At 50.2% G+C, this 21,984-nt stretch overlaps 1 protein-coding gene across 1 annotated transcript in view; it reads right to left on the reverse strand.

Moving 5' to 3' along the window:
• The window catches only part of EPHB1 (EPH receptor B1), a 398,288-nt gene that overhangs the window by 263,996 nt on the left and 112,308 nt on the right, over positions 1–21,984 (reverse strand). The window contains exon 2 of the mRNA XM_006907222.1: positions 5,601–5,665. Within this exon, the coding sequence (XP_006907284.1) occupies positions 5,601–5,665 (65 nt within the window). The remainder of the gene's footprint in view (positions 1–5,600; positions 5,666–21,984) is intronic.

Below are 21,984 nucleotides of genomic sequence, written 5' to 3' on the forward strand. Positions count from 1 at the left end.
ATCATTTAAGATTCTCAGAATTCTAGGAACTGCCTCCAGAGGCATAAGGTGAAATCAACTCATTTAACTTCACACATACACACACAACTATACACACACACATATATACAGAGACACACGACCACCCCGCCCACACACACACACAGAGACACACACACACAGAGCACAGGCGTGCGCACACCCAGCTTGCTCATCCTGAAGGCTCATCAGGCTTGGCTCTGGATTCTTATTCCATCTTTATTCTATCAAATCCCCACTTCCCATGAGTAAGATTTGCCAGTATTAAAGGAGTGAACAGACTACTATCAGAGGGACCTGGGTTTGCCTTTCTAATCCATCACAGTCAATGTCTAAAAGTCACGGGGACCCTCTGGTGGGCATCCTGGTCTCCCTTATCATGCTTATCTCAGGACAGGTGGCTCCATTTGTATAATTAAGCTCTTTAAAAAGATACTGATAACCAATTAGGAATCGAGAGGCCTATGACATTTTATTGGGCTACGATGAACCGAAATTGAGCATCTCCTAAATTCGAAACCTTAAATTGGAGATGCAGAGAATTATCAAGAATGATCTGGTCCTTCTTCATTTATTTGGCCAAGAAACATTTACTGGAGCCTGTCCTCTGCTGGGCCAGAGCTGGGCACCTGGGACACAGAGACGAAGCCACTTCATTCTCTGGCTAGTAGCAGAAACCATGCATCAACATATGTTTAGCTCACAGAGAGACAGACAATATGTTAGAAGTTGGTACCAAGCCCTCTGAAGTTTAGCAAGAGCCCTGACGGGGAGGAGGATCCAGGAGGGCACCCGTGGGGATAAGCACAGAGCTGACTCCTAAGGGACAAAGAGTGATGCAGGGAGGGAAGGTCGAGGAAAAGGAGTGGAGGGGGCCAGGCAGCATCTGGAAACTGGGGCAAACTGTGGAGAGAGGACTGTGCACCACAAAGACTACCATTTACTACCGAGCACTGCCTATACCTGGGCACAGCACTGAGTGTTTACCATGGGAGCTCGCTGAACCCCCCTACTGCACGCAGCTCCTGAAATGTGAAGGTCAGGGAACCATTTGGAGTAGAACTGGGAGCAAAGGTGTGGGCGAGGCCACTGAAGCCAGCCTGAGGGAGGAGTCACTGGAGTCACCAGTGAGGGTCCCAGGGAAGCTCTTTGGTGGGAGCTCAGCCCCTCCCTGGAATTTGTTGCTTTATAAATATATTTGTTACTTTCTCCCTCTGTTCACCAGGTGGCCTCTGATTCAGGTTAAACATAAAGGCTTTAAATTAAAGCTGCCATGGGATCATAAAGCAACATTTTACATTTGAGCTTAAATACTTCCCATTTTTCACATGAAGTGCTATGATCCACTTTCCAGCCATGTAACTGAAAACAATTTGTGGGCTGTGTGTGGCTGGGCAGTCCAACCCTCTCCGCTATCTGGCAGTTCTCAAGTACAGCAGTGAAGATACCCCATAAAAGAAAGAGTCCCTTGGCCTCTCCCTGGGGGGCCCACCTCACAGGCTCTGTTCTTTGGATAGGGCTCATTGCAATGCCAGCTGGGCTCCCTGGAAGAATTATGGTTTCTCTTCTGGACAAGGGAAACTCAGTGCCCTAGGAATCCGCAGGATATCGGAACAATGCCCACGCACCCTTCTCCATCTTAAGTGTGTATGCAGGGGGTCCTACTGCAAAGAACAATCTGAGGCTTTTGCCCCCTTTCTAGGGAGCCCATTTCCTCTCCACTGAGTCCCTAGAAGATGTGAACCACCCACCCAGCCTCCTGGCTTCAGAAATGCCTGACCCTAACCTCACTCCCCAGACTTCTTCATCACCCAGAAGTACTCCCTGTGTCTTAAAGCCAAGCCCTAATTCAAGGCCACAGTCTCCGGTCCTCCTTCAGTCTCACCAAGACCTCCATCTGGGCTCCTGTACTTTGTCACAATGGTCGGTCCCCTCTGGCTTCACCCTTGTTGGATAGATGCCGTGAAACAAGATGTCAACCTCTTCTCACCAATGCCCTCAGCCTCTTACCCCTCCAGGCCCGTCATTCGTATACAGCTAAGGAAGAGTCCACCACTATAACTTGTCCGGATATGTTCAGACAGCTGAACGGGGCTGCAGCCACGACTAGGGCCTTACTCCCTGCCACGTGCCTACTGAACACACCGGCCTCTTTCCTCTTCTCCAGCAGCAGCAGCTACCTCAAACCTTTTCCACACTCCTAAAACCTGCCACCCAAGACTTCCCACCCCTGACTCTTTTAACCTCTCTCCAACCTCAGAGAGAAGGTAGGAGGTTGAAAGAATTTTCTATTTTATGGCTTTTGTCACCACATCTGAGTACTTGCATCTCTCTGTAGGCACCTCAGCTCTATCTAGCCATTTCAACAAAAAGAGTTCCTTCTCCTGAAAAATGAATACGCTCACAGCCCCCCTGCGCCCCGTCTCTCATGCACTGTCTTCCCTCCCTCCACAAACCGCTGTCTCCATCTCCTCCCCTCCTCCCACTGACCCCTCAACTCTGCTTCCTGGCTTCCTACTTCTGTCCCCTCTGAAACCCTCCATATAAGTCACCAGTCAGGTGATTATAATAAGCCCGGTGGAGACATCCAACTGCCAGCAGCATTTGCCACTTCTGTTCCCTCTTCCTCATTGATACTCTTTTCCCTTGGCTTCTATGAGAGGAACACCTTCTGGTTTTCTCCTGTCTTCCCAGCCATTTCTTCTCGGTCCCCTTTTCAGACTCCTCTTTCTCTATGTGACACTTCAATGCAGGTTACTCATCCAAAGCTGTCAGCTCTTCTCCTTAGGAGACTACGGCCACACCCCGGGCCCCTCCTGCTTTGACGTGGGGCTGCCTTCTGATTCCATTGCCCATGCGTCAAGTGCTGGCAGTGCTCCTCCCTGAGGGTGCCCCAGAGGTGCTTTAAACTCAACAAGTCCAATACTGACCTCAGCCTCTTCCGACCCAAGCATGCTCCTCCTCCTGAGTCCCCCATCTCCAAGAATGGCACCATCAGCCACCCACTTGCCTAAGTCAGAAACTCAACAGATATACACTGAGTCAGGTAGTGAACTAGCTGCCAGTTTCAATAGTGAACAAACAGGCAGAATCTCAGCCACTTTAGAGGTTACATAATGGCCAACGCAGGGAGAGAGGGAAAGAAATTAACTCAGTACTAACAAACACATAGAGATATAAATTTGCAACTGTGAAAAGTACTGCTGAGAAGAGCTCCTCAGCCCTGAGAGAACCTGTGATGGGGGACCCACTGTGGTCAGGGGTGCAGCAAAGGCATCTCTGAGGATGGGCCAAGAGAGATGGGGCCTGAAGATGTTAAAGGAGAAGTCAAGAATAGCTGTTTTCCAGCCCTTGAAATGTGCTCGGATGGAGCCCCCGTGTGCGGGTCGGGGAAGAAGAGGAGGGTGAATTCTGCTTGCCCTATATTGATATCGACATGCCTGTAAGCCGCCAGTGAAAGAGGTGGCAATTGGATACGTGAGCCTGGGCTAGGGACACAAAATTGAGAGCCAGTGCTGCATTTATACGCTTGGAGGCAACTGTCTTAAGATGAGAACAGAGGGAGAAGGGTAGAGAGCTTGGGATGGAAGCATAGTCCTTAATCTTCCCTCTTGACCCCAGGCTGAGGGCCAGCCTGACCTTCCTGCTGTTCACTATATACCAGAGAGGCTCTGAGGCTGCTCAGGACACCCACCAGGAGAACTATCTGGCTGTCTGTCCTCGAAGAGAGAAAAGCGAGAAGAGAGAAAAGCGAGAACGTCAGGGCACAGCAGCTGAGCGGTGACTGCTAACCAGCAGGAGGGCGAGCAGAGAGCAGCCCAGCCAGCTGCTGTCTCTAAAGGGCACTGCTTGACTTTGAGTGTTTTCCTAAAGGACAATCTTCCTTGGGAAAGAAGATGAGAAGTTTAAAGAAGACAGGTGGTGTGTATAAAAATCAAGGGAAAAATTCGCCATAAATCATGACAACGCTTTCTGAAAACATACAAACCTTCAAACAATAATGTGGTTTGTAAAAGGGTAGCAAGTTCTCAATACTCAGGCAACCTGAAGAGCTGCCACCCCATCAGCTTTGCATAAAGTCTCCAGTAGAAGTGGGGTCCCCTAGTTGCCCACAGTGTTCCCAGCAGGGTTTTCCCCTCCACCCCACTCCTTTGCTTTGGGAAACACCAGCTCACCCTAGTCCTTGCCCTCCCACCCCAAGGCATGATGCTTGCCCCCAGGGCAGTGTGTGTCTGCTGGGATGGGGTAAAGGCAATGGTGCCCAGGTGAGATCGGGAATGCCTTGTGACCTGAACGGTCCAGTTAGAATTGCCCCTACAGCAGAACTAGACCTGTTGGGGCTGGATGTGTACCATGGGGTAGAGTAGACCTGGGCCCTGGGCAGAGGTTACCCAAGGCAGCGAAGGAGGGAGGAGGTGTGGGGCAGATGAGGAAGACTGGGCCACTCTGCCCCAGCCAACTTCACCCCTTCACTGGGACAAAGAGCCCACTCACTTCTCCTGCCCTCTCCCTTTGTGATGAAGCCCTGCGGCGAGCCAGTCGCCCAGGCCAGGCTCGTGAACTTTATCTCCACCTCCTCCCTCTCTTAACAATGCAATCACTGCCAAATGCTCTCAGTGTTTCCTCCTTAACTAAGCTCAAACTGCCCTCTGACTCTTCTGACCCACCCAGGACAGCTGAAAGCCCCTTAAGTGCTTTTCTCTCAACTATTCTCCACAATCCTGTCAACAAGTTTGACTACTTTATTCTCCCACTCAGGATCTCTCCGTTACCCACAGGACAAAACTCAAATGGCAGAGCCCTACATCCACCCCCAACTCAGCTCTGTCCATACCCTGCCACGTCCCAGACACACAGCCTCCTCTCCCTTATGTCTTTTCATGACCTCATCCCTTTAATCATTCCTCCTACTTGGAAGATCTTTGTAGATTCCCCATTCACTACCTGTCGAACTCCTATTCATCCTCCAAAACCCGGCTTGTAAAGGCTCCTTGTCTCACTCCCAGCTCTGTGCCCATACCTACCTATTGATCTCTCCGCTGTCACAAAGTAAAAATGTATTTGAGCTTATTCATAAACGTAGTGGTCTCTATAGGAGGCCATGAGCTCCTCAAGGCTATTCCATTTCTGTAGCTACAGGATCTGGCCAGGTGCATGAATGCTGAACAAGCGAATCAAGAACATCTCTCTGAGGCCAACTCCAGGTGATGAGAGCCTCAGTCCTGAACCCCAGCTCCTCCTCATACCCTTGCCCTCTCAGTGGCCCAATGGGCATCACAGAGCTCTGATCTGCCCCAGTATCATTTACCTGAGTGCCCAGCTATTGTAAGCTGCTGCCCCCACTCTCACACAGGTTCAGCCCCAGTCATTGAGGGGCCAGCTTCCTAAGGACTTTGTCCAGAGATGGTCTGTATCGCTACACAGGCCTGGTGCTGCCTCTCTGTAGATGGGCATTGGACACAGCTATTCACACCTATATTCCACCCCGTCAAGTGTTGCTCTGGGCAGGCTCTGCTCCCCCAAACATCCCACAGGCCCAGGACTACGCAGCAGGATTAAAGGTTAGAGGCTCTGACACTCACCCCTGATGCGGGATTGGCTGTCCAGCCCAGCTCTGCAGTAGCCGTCCTGGTGTCCATTAAAGTTTCTGTGGATCAAAAAGGGAAAGTCTAGTGAGTCAGAAGGATTGCTGGACAGTGGCACTTATGTTCATGAAGTTACTTATAATGGTAAATGTCAATGCTAGGAGCCTCAGGCCCCTGTGTGAACCAGAAAGGAGAAGTCTGCCGAAGCCTCTCCCAGAACACAAATGCACATCTCAGCTCATGGCAGAGTTAGACGCAGACCTCAGGTCTCCTGGCGCTAAGCCTGCTCTCTCCCCAAGTGACCCAAAGCTGCCTGCATGGGATTAAGTCATCTGCTCACTCACCACTTTACCCCCAAGACAAGGCTTCTTCTTGTAATACCCTACCTGGAGGCTCTTCCAAGCCCCTGTTGACTTTACAGCTAAATTTAATTCCTTCCTTGGGCTTCCCGGGCCACCTCTTTCTGCCCTCTTCCTCCCCACTGGGCTGTACCTCCAACCTCACCTGTCTATCCTACCCTCTTCACCTCTACCTCCCCCTCAGGCATCTGTTTTGATACCCTTAGATGATTTCCTATCAACTCCTCTAGCCCCAACCACACCCACAAGACTCACCCCTAGGCCCAGATACACACCCACCCCCTTCCCCAGGACTCTGCTGGGGCTCACACAGCTTTGGCAAAGCCTCTCACAGAACACAAATGCACCTCTCAGACGCCAGTGGCCTGCTTCCTGGTTACCCATCCTTCTGGCCAGTGAGGGAAAAACAAACACCCTGATCCGACTGTGAGCTCCTGGGAGCCATCAGGGTAGCTACAGGACACACGCCAAAATCACCAAGCACCATGTAGCGATCGAGTTGCTATGTATTCTAACCGTTTTCTGCCAGCAGCAGAAACGTGTCCTGAGAACAGGGCGCCTTTTTCTTCTTTTTCTCTTCAGCCTATTATTGACCGACCACCACCAGTCCCCGCCCCTCAGCAGAAACTGATCCCCGAAGGCTGCTCATCAGCTCCTGACCAGCAAACCCTAAACCCTTTTTGTTTTAACAGCTTCATTGAGGTAGAAATGGCATACAATAAATTGCACAAATTGTATATTAAGGTGTACAATTTGATCAATTCTGACATATATTTACACCTGTGAAATATCACCGCATGGAGATAATAAATACATCTGTCATTTCCAGAAGCTTCTTTGTCCTTTTGCCCCACCCTGTCACTATCCCCAGGCCATGACTGATCTGCTTTCTGTCCCCATACATGAACTGTCATTTTCTAGAATTTTATATAAATGGAATCATATAACGTATACTGTTTTTTTATCTGGCTTTTTTCACTCTGCATAATTGTTTTAAGATTCATCACATGTATATCAACAGTTCATTCCTTTTCATTGCTGAATAGTATTCCATTGTGTGGACATAAAAAAATTTGTCTATCCATTCGTCTATTGTTTCCAGTTTCTGGCGAATACATGAGCGGGTAAGAAAGCTCCATTCCAGTTCCTTCACATCCTCGCACCACTTGGCATGGTCGGTCCCTTTTCATTTTAGCCATTTTAATAGGTATGCAGTGGTATCTCATTGTGGTTTTAATTTTCATTTCCTTAATGACAAATAATTTTAAATATTTTTTCATGTGCTTATCTGCCATCTTTATATTCTTTTGGTGAATTACCTGTTCAGTATTTTTCCAGTTTTAAATTGGGTTGTTGCTTTTCTTATTATTGAGTTTGGGAAGTCCTTCATCGGATACATGCTTTGCAAATACTTTCTCCTACTCTGTGGCTTATCTTTTTATTCTTTTAACAGTGTCTTTCAATAAACAGAAGTTTTAAATTTTGATGAAGTCCAATTTATCAATTTTCTCTTCTTTTCTTTGCTGACATATCTGAGAAACCATTTCCTAACCCAAGGACACGAAGATTGTCCTCATACCTAGGTTTATGCTCCATCCTGAGTTAATTTTTGCATAAGGTGGGAGGTACTAATGAAATGTACTACCGTTTTTTTTCATGTGGATATTCAGTTGTTTGAAAGGGGCATCTTTTAAAATTCACACAGTGATGCTGTATAGGCTGATAGAGGTGTCTTATCCACCTGTATTTCCTAGGGCACGTATCAAAGAAACAGGTATAACATGTCCTACCTATAAGTGCTCGATAAACAAGGGCAGGGAAATACACACGATGTGTTGTTTCGGTTTTTCCCTCCTCTGTTTCCTTCCCTCCTGAACACCCCTCCACCCCATGTGACCAGCCATTCTGTGCTCACTGCTTTAGGCAGGATAGGAGAGATATGAATGCAGAGTTATAAAATCTTGGGCCCCTTAAGAAAAGGAAGAACTCCTGGCATAAACCAAAGGTTTGGGAAGAAACCCACCTTGTGAGCAGGACTGAGGGAATCAAAGTAGAAGTGATAAATGAGGATCTGTGTTGAGAAAAGCGGTTCCCCTTGCTCTTGTCCCTCAGTGCTCAATCCCAGAGATGAGACCGATGCTGGGAGTCTGTCAAGGTGACAGGGCCTTGGACATCCACAACCCAGTGTGGCGATGCAGCAGCAAGTGACCCCACCAGGCTTATGTGACACAGGTGGAACAAAGGGAGCCTTAGGGCCTCAATGAGGCCTACTCAAAGGGACCCAAAACCACCCAGTGGGGACCTGTATGGACTACAAGCAAGGGTCAGACAAGGTATTGGGTGTCTCAAAGAATGCCCATGTGGAGAGGAGCCAACAGGGCCAGTGATGCACCCTCCTCCACAACCCGGACACTATGTAACCTGGATTATGTTTCCGGTGCCCCAGTGGAATGGGGGCTCTCAAACTGCAAACTGAGGGAGAAAAGTAATAAAGCAAGCTGTATTTTCTTGCCCATTTGAGTTTGAGCTGGGATTGAGAGTCACACCCCATGCACATCTGAAGGAATGCGCGCGCTGGAACAGACTCCTCGAGTTTGTTTTCTCCTCCAATTCTTTTGACAGCTGGGGAGGCAGATCCCCGCATGGAGCAACCCTCCCTCGCCCCCTCATCTCCACTTCACAGCACTAATAATGAGCGTAATGACACACCAAATTTACATAATACACTTCTCAGAAGACACTTCAGGAGGCTCTGAAGAAATTCATCTCCGTGATTAAAATGCCTCTGCCAGGTGGGTCCGAATCAGAAGCCACAAAACCTATTTGGCAGCGTTAGGAACCAGGGCACAGAAAAGCACAACGTTTTCCACAGGGTCACTCACAGCCTCCCACCCTGATGCCGCCAGCCTCAGACCTCAGCACTCTGCCCACCACGACCTAGGCTGTGACTCTGGGGAAGGTGGGGTGGGGATCAGAGGGTCCTTGCTCATAAAGCCAAGAAGCTGCAGAGAACAATACACCCCCCTCCACCTCAGGAAGCAGCAGTGAACAGGCAGAGGACGTGGACAGAGAGGGAAATAAAGCCCAGAAATCAAAAATAAGGATCAGCCTTCATTCCTAAACCTTCCAAGGACGGGTTCATTCCGTTAACCCCATTAATTCAATCTAACACTTCGTTATATTCCTAGTCACCTGCTCAAGGGCTGTAATTGAATCTGTTTCTAAATAATGTTTTCCATTCACTTTAGTGGGCAGAAGTTGCAGCAAAAGGAATCCATTTCTCCACATCCTACCCGCCATGAAGGCAGAGACCACAAAACCATAAACCATCCACTCCACATGATTTAGGGCAGTTTCTTTTCTGGCACCGAGAGCTCCTGATGATGGCATTACATTCTAGTGGGGGCTGCATAAAAGTGATTTGAGGAGGTTTACATCTCCCCAGAGAGGAAGAGAACACTCATTTGCATTTATAAAGCATATTGAGAGTTCTGGCAGAAAGTTATGGTGGAAGCACAATTAAATATTTACCATCACTTCTGCTCTCAAAACAGTGGCATGGGGACCAAACCAGCTGGAGGTGCATGTGCTGCTGTCAGATCCAATGTCTACAAGGGACAAGACTCTGGGTCCCACGCCCACTGCCTGGCCTCTGCCCTCTGGGAGCAGTGACTGCCCACGGGAGGAAAGCCGGGAAGGGCACACGCAGAGTGGGGAGAGGCCACCGATGTGGGCAGACTGGGTCCAGATCCCGCTTCCACCACTTAGTAACTCTCTCTCCCCGCCGCCCCCACCCTCCTCATCTGCAGAATGGGGCTAGAGCTGGCTAGTACACAGGACTCTGTGGGGAACTCTGCAAGACAAAGTACTGCTAAATATATGTTATTGTTATTATAACTGAATCGCTCCAAGCTTCAGTTTCCTTAGGTATGAAAAGAATCTAATGATAGTATCTTTAAGATACCTATAAGATATCTGTAAGGATCGAGATTAGATATCTAATGATATCTCATCTACTTCCCTCCTTGCATTGTTGTAAAGACCAAAGAGTAACACATGTTGAGGGTACAACAGTGAATCACTGTGGTGGGCGCCCGAGAGGGCCTCATCGTCAAGTCCAGGGGAGACAAGGGGCAAAGTCACACTTGGCATCCTACACTGGCTGAGCCCATGAGAAGAGGACTGAGAAATTCAAGAGAATAAACAGGGTTCTTCCGCGGCGGGGAATAAATGGGCCTGTCGCAACAGGGAGAATCAGGGGACTCATGCTGTGTGCAGGCAAAGGGAGACTCTTGTGGTCCCCTGGACAGGGGTGGACAGTGGTGGTAAGGGAAGAATGGAAAGCTCCACCTGGCCCTGGGACGGAGGGGACAGAGCCAACAAGGGGAGGGGCAGAGACAGGTTGACAGGAAATGAAGTGGGAGCCATCCGCAACATGCAGGAGGGTGAGGAAGACAGTGTGAGCGAACGGGGATGGGAGGCCATGAGGGGAGACAGAAGGAGGCCTCTGGCAAGAGCTGGCTGGATTGGCAAGAACCGGAGAAGGATGGGGTGCATAAGAAGCCTGGCAGAGAGACCCTAATTTCCCAGGGAACAATTTCTCTGTAGTGGTTTTGATATGGAAACCGTCAGGGTCCCTCCCAACCATGGGGGGCCACTGCCTGAGAGTCCAGGAGGTGGGGCGAGGTCTAAACTCCTTGAGAGAAGGAAGAGGCAGCTGCCACCTGGCTCTGCAGAAACTTCCTGTTTCTGTCTGGATTGGCACCTTGGGATGTATTGACATTTGGGATGAATTAGATACCCATCATGGTGAAAGAGAGATAAATAAACCCTCTCCTTACTGCTCTGCCATTCTTTTTGGAGAGACATTAATCAGACATTCAGCTGAAAATATTTACAACATCCTTTCATCGTGGTAACAATATACAACAACATGTACAGATGGAATAGGAGCTTCTAGGTCTCTCTGAGCAGTGCGTCACGTGTATGTGACAAGGCGAATCCACAGACCTTCCAAGCAGGGAAGGACCGGTGTAGCTGTGCCATCATTGCCCTGTAATGCCCTGGTGGCCACAGAACTCAAACCTAGAGGCCACACCATGGAGTGGTTTCAAGAACCAGGCTCCTCCTACAAAAATGCAAGGAGCTGAGGGTCGGCCCACTGCAGCCCTGACTCCCACCCTCAGCCTTCACAAGGGGTCAGGATGGCAGGAAGAGAGCTGAAATACAGTGGCATAAAGGGGCTTTGGTATCCATTCAACAAAGTTTGTCTGAGTAGCTCCCGCAGTCAGAATGAATACTGTGCAGGCAGAGAGACAGAGCAGAGAACAGACAGACATCCAGCCATCAGGGAGCCTGCGGGCAAGTGGGGAAGCAGAAATTAATCATATAACCATGCAGATAAATCTGCAATTACAGCCTTGATGAATGGCAGGAAGGGAGAATTCCAGGGACAGTTCTGAACACTGAATAAAATGACAGGTGTATGGAGCTTGGCATGCAGCTGGTACCTCCTCCTTCCTTTCCCAGCCCCTGGCTGATGAAAGCACAGGGACCACTGCCTTCACACACACGCGCGCACACACACACACACATACACACACACACACACACACACCCCAACTCCTAGCTGATGAAAGCACAGGGACCACTGCCTTCACACACACGCGCGCGCGCACACGCGCACACACACACACACACACACACATCCCAACCTACCTACCTAAGACTGAGTCCTTTACTAGCAGGAATAAAATAGTCTCTCTAATCCCAAATCCAGAGTGTGTGGGGCGCCCTTGACCATGGTGAGGCCCTCCGCCCTTTCAGAGAATCCCCACGCTGCCCTCCAGACCTGGACTCAGCAGCAGACAGCCCTGAGCACTTTCTGGAGCAGACATCTTCCAGCCACCACCCCAGGCTCCTAAAGTGTCCCCTCATTCCCTGGCCCTGCTCTGTCCCTCACAGCAGCCTGCCAAGTACTCCAGCCCAGCCTCACTGCAAAGGAGCTCTTTCCCCTGACCTTCCTCGAGGCCGTGTCCTATCTCCACAAGCCCCACTCAGTGGGCAAGCCAGCTCTGATGGCACAGAACTCCTGAATGATACCCACATGGCTCCTCAGGTGGTCTGTTCCCTTCTCTATTCTCAACTTTTAAGACAGGGTCCCACAACCAACGGCTTCTAAGCCCCAACTTTACACCATGCTCAGACCTCCTACTGATTATATAGGCCAGCCTCTGCATCATTGCGTCCCTGCCTTTTCAAATCGGCCTCAAGTTGCCTCCTTGGACCAGAGGAGAGAGAAGTTCTGTCAGCTCTGGGTTTAGAAATGGTGCTGGTTGAGTGCGAACTGTTAAGGGCGCCAGCCAGCCTCAGGAGCCCGTGTTCTGACGTGACTGGGGCCTGGGCCTAGCACAGCTACAGAAGGTTGAAGCGAAAGTGTTCCAAGTGAGCCTTTTGCATCCCATCCCATGCGTCCATCCTGCCTAAATCTTCTGTCTACATCAGATCTCTTTGTCACACTGGCCCCCCTCCAAACTTTCCTACTGCCCTTCCCTGAAGCCCAGTGCAGAACCTCAGAAGCATTTTGCTTTGATTCCTTGTTGTCCCTTAGTCTCTTATCAGATCATCCACCAGACATCAGTGACTTTCTTTGCAGCACCTTCTTCACCCTATCCCAACACCCTATCTGCGTCCAGGGCTTCGCTCTGCACACTGGGACCACACACTCCCCTCCTAACTGGTGTCTCACCAGAAGCCCCCATCTGAACCATTCCCCATGCAGCTTCCAAGTTCATCTAAATTTGTATCTTCTTTTGAACCAACAGAAATGGTTCAAAAGCAATATAGATACACTAAGCAAAGTCTTATAGACTCTCAGGTCTTCTGGCCACCCAATGATTTCACCCGCAAGAATCTGTCCAAAGGAAATAATTCTAAAGGAAAAAGAAAACAAAACACATTAGATCATGAAGATGTTCCTTACAGGAGGTATCCCCGACCCCCAGGCTGCGGACCGGACCAGTACAGGTCCGTGGCCTGTTAGGAACCAGGCCACACAGCAGGAGGTGAGCAGAGGGCAGGGGAGGAAGCAAAGCTTCATCCGTATTTGCAGCTACTCCCCAGCGCTAGCATCACCACCTCGGCTTCACTGCAGATCATCAGGCATTAGATTCTCATAGGAGCACCAGTCCCTGGTGCCAAAAAGGTTGGGGACCACTGCGTTACAACATTAGCTAGAATATAAGAACACTAGAACCAACTTATTCATGGGGGAAGAAAGAGGTGCAGGCTAACAGCTCACGTCTATGCTCCTGGAGTGTTATGAAGACGATGTCACAGCATTCAGAATGTCAGCAGTAAAATATAAAGCAGGAAACAGCACTGGGCGTGCCCCCCAGTGCAACTCTGGAAACAGCGCTTCCACTGAGTGAAATGGTAGCATAAGCACAAAGACTAGCAGACAAGGGGCAACAGCTGCAAAGTTAGGGAGGTCGGGTTACAAACGAGCTTCCTGACTATTACCGTGCTGTTTTAGAAGATACAAATTTAGAAAGAGAAATGTCATCAGGCAGAAAACACTTCTGCCATTGGGTGTCTTCTCCCCTACTTTATGAGTCTCAAAGTCTCCACTAACGCCAAGATACGCCACACACTTCCAGCCTTCGTGAACCTTCTAAGACCACCTTTTCTAAATTGATTTTCAGTTCCCCAGAGGAAACCCACCTCCCAACCTGTGCTCATGCAGTTCTTCCTGCTTGGAATATCCTCCTCCTCTCTACCTGAAATTTTGTTTTGAATCTTTCCTTGTCGAGGATACTGTAAGTACTGAAGAGAGCAGAGCTGTGACTTCTAGCCCACAGAGCCTGGCCAGATGCCTCTTACAGCATAAATGCTCAATCACCTCTGGAGAGCTGGGTTCAAGTCTCAGCTCCACAATGAACAAATCAAGTCATATCTGAGTGTCAAAGCCTGACTTCACAGGTAGAGGCAGCATTCCTGTTGCCTCCAGGAGCTAGTGAGACCATGCCCAGAAAGATGCTCTGTCTATTCTTTAAAACATTTATTGGAACCACATTTATTTACTGTCTTTCCCAAGTGTAAAATGCTAAGGGAAGAGAAGCTATTATTATATGTTTTCATTGATTGATGTGTAATAGTGGCCGGTGCGGAAGAGAAAGAAGGCTGAGTAAACTGAATGAGCCAGTCCCACCCATCTGCTGAATGACTGATGGATTGAATGAGTCGGAACAGGCACTTACATTATAAATACAAACTGTGAAATTTGCTCTTTTAAAGAACACACAGATCAACACAGTCCTCCCCACCACACCCTTCTCCTCTGTTTCTTTTATTTTCCAAGGTGCAATTAATTATCGTAAATAGAAAGAAGCCACAGTTTAAATGGGTCATAGCATAAAAATGTGCTGTAAGGAGTTGGGACAGCTCTAGATCTGGTCTCGGTTCACCTGTGGCACAGCCTGGGATCAAGCAGGAAGGCCCAGAGGCACGGTTCTGATGTCTCTCCCTCCCAGAGCTCTGCCAAGCAAGGCTCCCAGGGAAGCTGGCCAGAGCGTGGGGACAGGACATGGTCTGTTCAGCTGAGGGGCTAGAAAGGGCAGGGGATCAGCCTCTGAAGGGTTGCCATCTCTGCCTGGCCCAGCCTCAGACTTGGCACATGGCTGTGTGTTCGCTCTCCTCTTTGGCCTCAGAGGGTCACCCCGGTTCCGTGTTCTTAGAGTGGTCTCTAAGAAATATGGCAAAAAACCAAAGAGAACCTCGGGAGCCAGGGAAGACCCTCTCCCTCCTGAATCTCCGGGTCTGGCTTTGTTCCATGGTGACTTTCCAGTCTGTACACCTATATCCTGAGAATGCTTTTCGCTAATAAAATATGGAAATTGCTTTAGGAGATGTATTAGTTTCCTAGGGCTGCTGTAACAAAGGACCACCATTAAGGTGGCTTAAAACAACAGAAAAATATTGTCTCACAGTTCTGGAGGCTAAAAGTCCAAACTCAAAGGCCAAGCTCCTTCTGTAACCTGTGGGGGAGAATCCTTCCTTGCTTCTTCCAGCTTCTGCTGGTTTGCCAGAGATCCTTGATGATCCCTGGTTTGCAGCTGCATCATTCCCGTCTCTGCCTCTGTTGTCACACGGCATTCATTGTGTGTCTCCATCTTCGCATGGCCCATCTTACAAGAACACCAGTCATGTCTGTATTAGGGACCCACCCTACTTTTGTATGACTTCATCTTAACTAATTATATCCACAATGACCCCATTTCCAAATAAGATCATATTATGAGGTACTGGGGGTCAGGACTTCAATGTGCCTGACTTCTGCAACAACTCCATTTCCAAATTAGGTCACATTCTGAGGTCCTGGGGGCTAGAGCGGGGGAGGTGCGGGGAGGGGACACAATTCAACCCATAACAGGAGGATAGGATGCCAGGAAGTAAGGCTGTTAGATTTCCTCCAACACATACTCAGGCCCTGTGCTGGGGCTTGGGAAATACAAAGACAAAAAAGGCCGGGTGCCTCCTTCAAAGACACTCATTCTAGCAGGTAAGGTCAGGTCCTCATTTGCCCCTCCAGATCCAGGTGCCACCTTTTCCCACCCTCCTCTCTCCTAGGAGGGAGACCTTTATAGACCACATTAACTGGGCCCCTCGCCATGGGAGTGAGAGGCTAGGGAGTAACTGGCTCCTCCTGCTGAGCTGCGGAGGGTGGCGGCCCTTTCCTACAGCCTGCTTCTGGTAACATAGTCCCTCCCCTTGTCCTTCAGGTCTGTGGTGGTAAAAGCCCCCCACTGTGGCTAGTTCCTAAGTGTTTCATCATCCTTGTTGCCATTCTTTAATTCTATGCAAATCTTTGTAAACACTTCTTTCATTAATCTCTCCTTAATCACCTCTTAGGACTGTGCATGTATTCCTGCCAGTCCCCTGATGATACTCAGGGCTTAGGTTAAAAGCCCATGGTAGACAGCACTGTGTCTCCTATACCTGTCCTTGCCACGTCCAGCAGCACTGCACACAAGGACCCAGCCACCTACCAGAGTGGCCAAGTCCTGATCACACTGGACTTGGACCAGACAGACCTGGGTGTGAGTCCCAGCTCCACCCTAACCAGTTGTATGACCTTGAGCAAGTCACTTAGACCCCTAAGGCTCATGTTTAGCCATCCATTAAATGACAATAATGTCAACTTCACAAAGCCTTGGTGGGGAGCCAATGAAATGTTATTCACCAAGCATTTATTGCAGGCTCTGACAAGTCATAGTTGGTCCTCATAGTAGTCATTGTTATGTTCAAGTTTGGACCTGGTAGAATCTCTCATGGGCCTGAAGTCCCTAGCTGTACTCTATGAGACAGCTAGCCACAGAGTTTCACTCCTAGGGCCCATTCTGAAGGATGGACTTTGGCTCTACCGGGCCCTACATACCTCACTTGATTCAGAAGCCACACTTAGTTCTCCAGTCACACTCTTAATTTCTCTTCGGCTGCTCCGGCCCAACCAGAGACAGGGGTATTTGCTGCAGCTTCCTTCTCCCCATATACACTGTGCATAGAGGATCGGGCTGAGGCTGCTGCGGCCTCAGCAAGAACAATAAATGCCTGCCCTGAGGCTGCTCCTGAAGACTAACTGGATCCTGTGTGGCCCATCTTGGCCTGAAGCAATGGGGAAGGCCAACAAGGAGGAGCCCAAATAACCAAGTGGCTCTTTGTTCCCAGACACACACGGAGGCCCAGGAAGCAGCACTGGGCTTTTCCTGGGTTCAGCACTCCTCTCAACGCCTGGTGCTCAGGCAGAGCACATGAGGGTGGTGTTGAAGGGGCTCCAATCACTGCTCGGATGAATGGTGCATCCCAAATCCAATGTTCCCAGTACTGCTTTGAACCCCTCCCATGATGGCTCTGTGCAGTGGGTTCCTCTCCTATCTACTGCCTCCTGTGCCACCAGAGAGTGTTCCCTCTGGGGAGGCCACCGAGAACCTTCAGATAAGAGTCTCTCCTTGCACCCACAGCCCTTAGGAAGGTTGGCAAACAGCTCCATTACCTGGGAGCAGTGCTTCAGAGCAAAGGCAGGGTGACCCAATGCCTTTTACTTGTTACCCTTCCCGACGACATGCTACTAATCTTCCTGATGTATTGGGCCTGGTGGGTTCATTCTTTATAGTGAAAGGATTTCAATAGCGTTCTTGCTTAACGGGAGGGAGATATTCAGTCCTGGCAGCAGGAGATTGTCGTCACGGAGGGCTGGTGCCCAGGCCCTTCCATGCAACCACATCACACTTCCTCTGCCCACACAGCCTGCGCTGCTTCTGCACGTTGCCCACCACTGAGGCCTGAGGCTCCCTCACATTGGCCTTCCTACTCCTACCACAACTTCTCATCTCCTGATGGGTCATGGATGGAGGAAGGGACCTGGCAATGCAGGGACTGATTGACAGCTGCTCTCTAAGAAGCCGTGAGCTAGGGAGACTAATCACAGAAACAGGGAAAAGGGGAAACCGAAAGTCTTCCATTTTGGGTACAAAAGTCCCGAACGGCCAGTCTATCTTTTACCGGATTCCTTCTTCTTCCTTCTTTTCCTTCTATCTCAGTTCTTTTTTCCAGTCTGATATCTGTGATTCCCTGATCCTTTAATATGGCCAGACACCCTCTTAGATCCACGTGTGCCTCTCCTAATTCTGAAAACACGCCACGGCCAGAAAGCCAAGAAGAAAATCGTGTTTTACTATCTCTGGTTGGAGATCCCAAGACCCCTCCAGCATCAAACACCTGCAGGCAGGAGCCAAACTGGCCAGATCATGTTAGTGAGCATAGGCAAAGCAGACCTCTGAAGCTGCCTTCCAGCCCCGGCATGACTTCTGACAGCCCAACTCACTCCCAAGCCATCAGGCATTGGTGGGCCTTTAACCAGACCTGCAGCCAAGCTCCTTCCTAGGCCCTCACCTCCTCCTGACTCAGATGCCTCCTAGACAAATGGGGCATACTTTTCTCCCCAGTTTAGCATCAAAGAAAAAAGAGAGGCAAGGAGCAGTGAGAGAAAAGAGAATCACACAGGAAAGCAGTGGTCAAGGGACATCATTTAAATCAATGCCCTGATACTGATGGTGCAGGCCTGGCCAGGAGCCCACTGCTGCTCAGTGCTTCTCCTATTTGCATTTTTGTGGGGAGAGTCAAAGACCTATTAAAATTGAGGAGCCTGGCATTTTCCAGTTTTCCAAGACCATGAATTCTAAGGAAGATTAAATCTGTTTTGCCCCAGCCATTCCGACAGACCCGTGAGTTGGTGCCAATGGCACATAGGTAAGAACCATGCATAATAAGCTGTTGCCTCCTGCTCCTCATGGGCACAAGGAGAGAGGGCCTCTCACTTTCTGAGATGTGGGCACCCAGGGGGCATCAATCACACTGGAGAAGAGCGGGGAGGAGAACACGCACGCCCATGCAAAATGACTGTCTGCAGCCCTAATGAAGGCTGGCGATGGATGGTAGCCTGGGCTCGTTAATCAGAGGAATATGCTGCCGTCTGCCTGCCCTTCCAGGCCCTCCTGCACCCTCATCCCAGATTGATCTGCAGCACAGTAACTCTCAGACGTCACTGGCATTGGGCTGTTCCCCTAGAGCCCCCGCTGGCAGAAGCTAGAGAAGGCCAAGGGCTCCTGGGGGGATGACTATGGCAGGGGCTTGGAGGATGTGCCAGGTGAGGTGATATCAGTCAGGGAAGGTGTGGAGGCTGGCTAGGCAGGCTCTCTTGTTCGCCTGAACACACATTAGACCAGATTGGGGCTACTGGGTTCTCAGGGGCCACCAGAGTTGAGCGGCCCCTAAAAGCTAGCGCATCTCCCGCCAGGTCCTAATACGCTCTGCTGACATCTCTTCTAAGAATTATCCTCAGTGCTACCACATGGCAGCTACCACCACCCCGTGGCACTGCTCTCCTTGCATACAGCCTTCATGCCCTGCCTCACTGCCTACACCACTTCCCACTTAGAGGTCCATCCTTCCCTCTCCAGAGAGCCAGGTTGGCCTACTGCAGCACCCCAGATTCACCGCCCCCCAGGTCCCCTAGATAGAATCTGTTCTCATCACACTCTGACTCTCCACCCTATCCAAGCCCTCCAGCTCTCTCAGGCCCAGCCATGGTCACTCCTGCCTCCTTGGGAAGACTGCCTGACCACCCAATCACTCCCACTCGTACCCCAGCTCTGCAGGGCCTGCATTCTGGGTCACCCTCTCTGGTTTCCTCCTACAGGGTCTGTGAGAACAGTGCCAGTGACGTCACTCTCCTCCATGGGCACCTCCAGGGCACCTCGCATGGCCATCGGGACTGGGGGTTCAAAGGCTGCAGGCTGCAAGGCAGAGGCCGAGAGACTTTTCCTTCAGGAGGCCTCCCTGATGACTCACGCCACCAAGTCTGTCCCACCCCTCATCTTGATACAGAGTCACCACAAAGTGCTGGCCTCAATCACTCTTTTTATCATTCTGCCCTATTCTATAGGGTTGATTTTGAACTGCTTCAATGGCCTGTCTGTCCCAGATCCCAACCCTGTCCTGCTGTACCACGTAACCACTGCTATCTGTACAGAGGGCGGAAAGGAGGCAGGTGGTGATTGAGGTGGTGGATCACCAGGAACAGATGCCATGAGAGGCGTATACCAGGGGAACGGCTCACTCTTGGCTGAGCGGTCATAGTTCTAGCCTTCCTTAGTAGCCGTAGGCGGGTAAATGAGGTGATCTCCAAGGCCCCTCCAGCGCTGTCCCTCTAACTCCACAGATGCCTCCTGCTCCCAATAATAGACCTTTTGCAGCTCCACATCTCCTTGTCAGAGAACGCCTGTCCAACCCTATCACTCATGCTCCTAAGGCCTCTCTATTATCACCAAGACATCTGGAAAGGGGCGGGGAAGACTTCTATTTGTGTTTCCTGCAATGGCATTGACTAGCTCCTAGCATCCAGCATTTCCTGAGATCTCATAGTCTCAATACCATAATGTCCTCCCAAGCCTTGCAAAACTTGCAGTGCATGCTTTTGTGCAGAAATAACTCCATAGGGATCTGAAGGTCCAGGAAAAGTTCTCTTGCTGGCCTGAGAGGGGGTCCTTCTGTGTTCCCACAGCTGGGGGCAAGCAGGCCTGGTGACTGCAGAGTCCCACTGCCCTCTCACTACGGCTGTGAGCACCTGATCTGCCCTCTGCAACGATAGGAGCGGAGGTAAGTATGGGGCCTGAAATCTCCCAGGGCAGGAGCTGTCATGCTCCCACAGCTACGAGAGCTTTGGCTTTGTAGCTTTGAGGTACTCTCCATCACAACCTGGATGCCCCTGGATGCCTTAGGACAGCGCTCTTAGCTAGAGAATCTTTATGGACTTGTTCCCATCTAATAAGCAGCTAAAATGAGATGCGAAAAAGGCAGGCCCTCTATACATGAGTTTTTCAGAGAAAATAGACACAAAGACAGCTGGCCTGGGCTCCAGGCCTGGCTGTGCCATCACCGTGCAGTGTGAGCCTAGACCTCTCTTTGGCTAGTCTCCCTGGTGGACAACAGACAGGGTTAGACTGATCACTCTTCGTCTTTCTAGACTGAGGTTCTTGCCTGGGTGGAAGCTGAAGTGCAGCTCCTGGTCTAACGATGGGTAGTTGGGGGCATCTGGAAGTCAACTCCTATTCCTACTCGTCAATGCCGGAAGCTCAAGCAGTTCATCATCTTGGCCTTGCATTCTCCCTGCTAGGTTGGGCAAAGGTTCCCTTGAGAGGTTGGTGCCTCTCAACTCTCTATCTTGGTTTTCTAGCCAAAAGAACAGGCTTCAGGAAAAGTGACATCTGTAGTTCTCTTTCTTCTGAACTGAGAAAAGATCATGTTCAGTGGCTTCAAGATCTGGAGCTCTGTTCCATGTCTTCCAGTGTGGACACGATGACTGGTCCAGATTTCATCCACCCACTCACATCGCTTCCTATCCAAATGTAGCAGGGAATTGGGCTCCAAGTCCAGGCATTACTCTCAACTCAGAACCTCGAGGTTTAAAAAGCCCCAGAGGATTGGGTACACTCCTCCACCTTAAGCTTGGGCCTCTGGTATAGCATCCTCACCAGTCAGTCATTCAGTCTCTGCTTGCACACTATTAAAGATGAGGCAGTCATTACCTTTCCCAGCTGGCTGTTTTCTTGTCAGATGGTCCCAATTGTCAGAAGTCTGGCTTCTCCCTTTGGCCTTTGTATCCTTGAAAGGGCACTCACAGAATCAACTTATCCCCTTTCTCCACGGCAGCTTTTTGGATTATGAGGGGGGCAGGCCCTTCTGAGTTTTCTTTTTCCCAGTTCCCACACTCCTGGTTCCATCAGCTCTTCTTCCAGCCCCCACCACCTTGTCTGCGCCGTCCTCCAATGGGGTAGCATCTACTGCTGAGCTCACATGCTCTGTATGCTCTGAGCAGCACAGGAGAGGGAAGGGGGCTATCCCCTCCTTGGTGGACTCATCCTACTTCTCTGTCTCCCTATCAATTCCCCTTAGGAATCCCACTGAGCATGCTACGGTCTCCTTAGGAGAAACATGGCTCCTTAGAGCTCTGGATCCATCCTCAGGACCTGAAGGCTTCCAACAGGCAGCTCCCTTTGGACTGTGGGTGCTCTTCCTCCTGGCCTTCATCTCCCTCCTCACTCCCCTCTCCTTCTTCACTCCCCATGCCTCCTTCCTCCTTTCTCCTCCTTCTGTGTGCTCTTATTGCTGCTTAATAGGGCGTTTCTGGGATGAATAGTGTTTTCAACCCTGACTGGGACTACATCCGGCCTTTCCCAGCCCTCCCCTGTCCCCATAGCACTGGTGGAGTTCTGTGGAGAGCTGGGCTCAGACAATGGGCCAGCAGATTCACTTGAGAACTCACAAAGCCCCATTTCCCTTCACACAATGCAGAGTGACAGGCACAGGGGACAAATCCCCTTCCTTGCACACTGCCCACATGGGATACTGTGGGCACATGGCCCCTGTGCAGCAAGCTGGAGCCCTGGGTCCTGGGCCTAAGAAAG

This window comes from Pteropus alecto, unplaced genomic scaffold (assembly GCF_000325575.1).
Source record: "Pteropus alecto unplaced genomic scaffold, ASM32557v1 scaffold92, whole genome shotgun sequence".
NCBI classification, from domain to species: domain Eukaryota; kingdom Metazoa; phylum Chordata; class Mammalia; order Chiroptera; family Pteropodidae; genus Pteropus; species Pteropus alecto.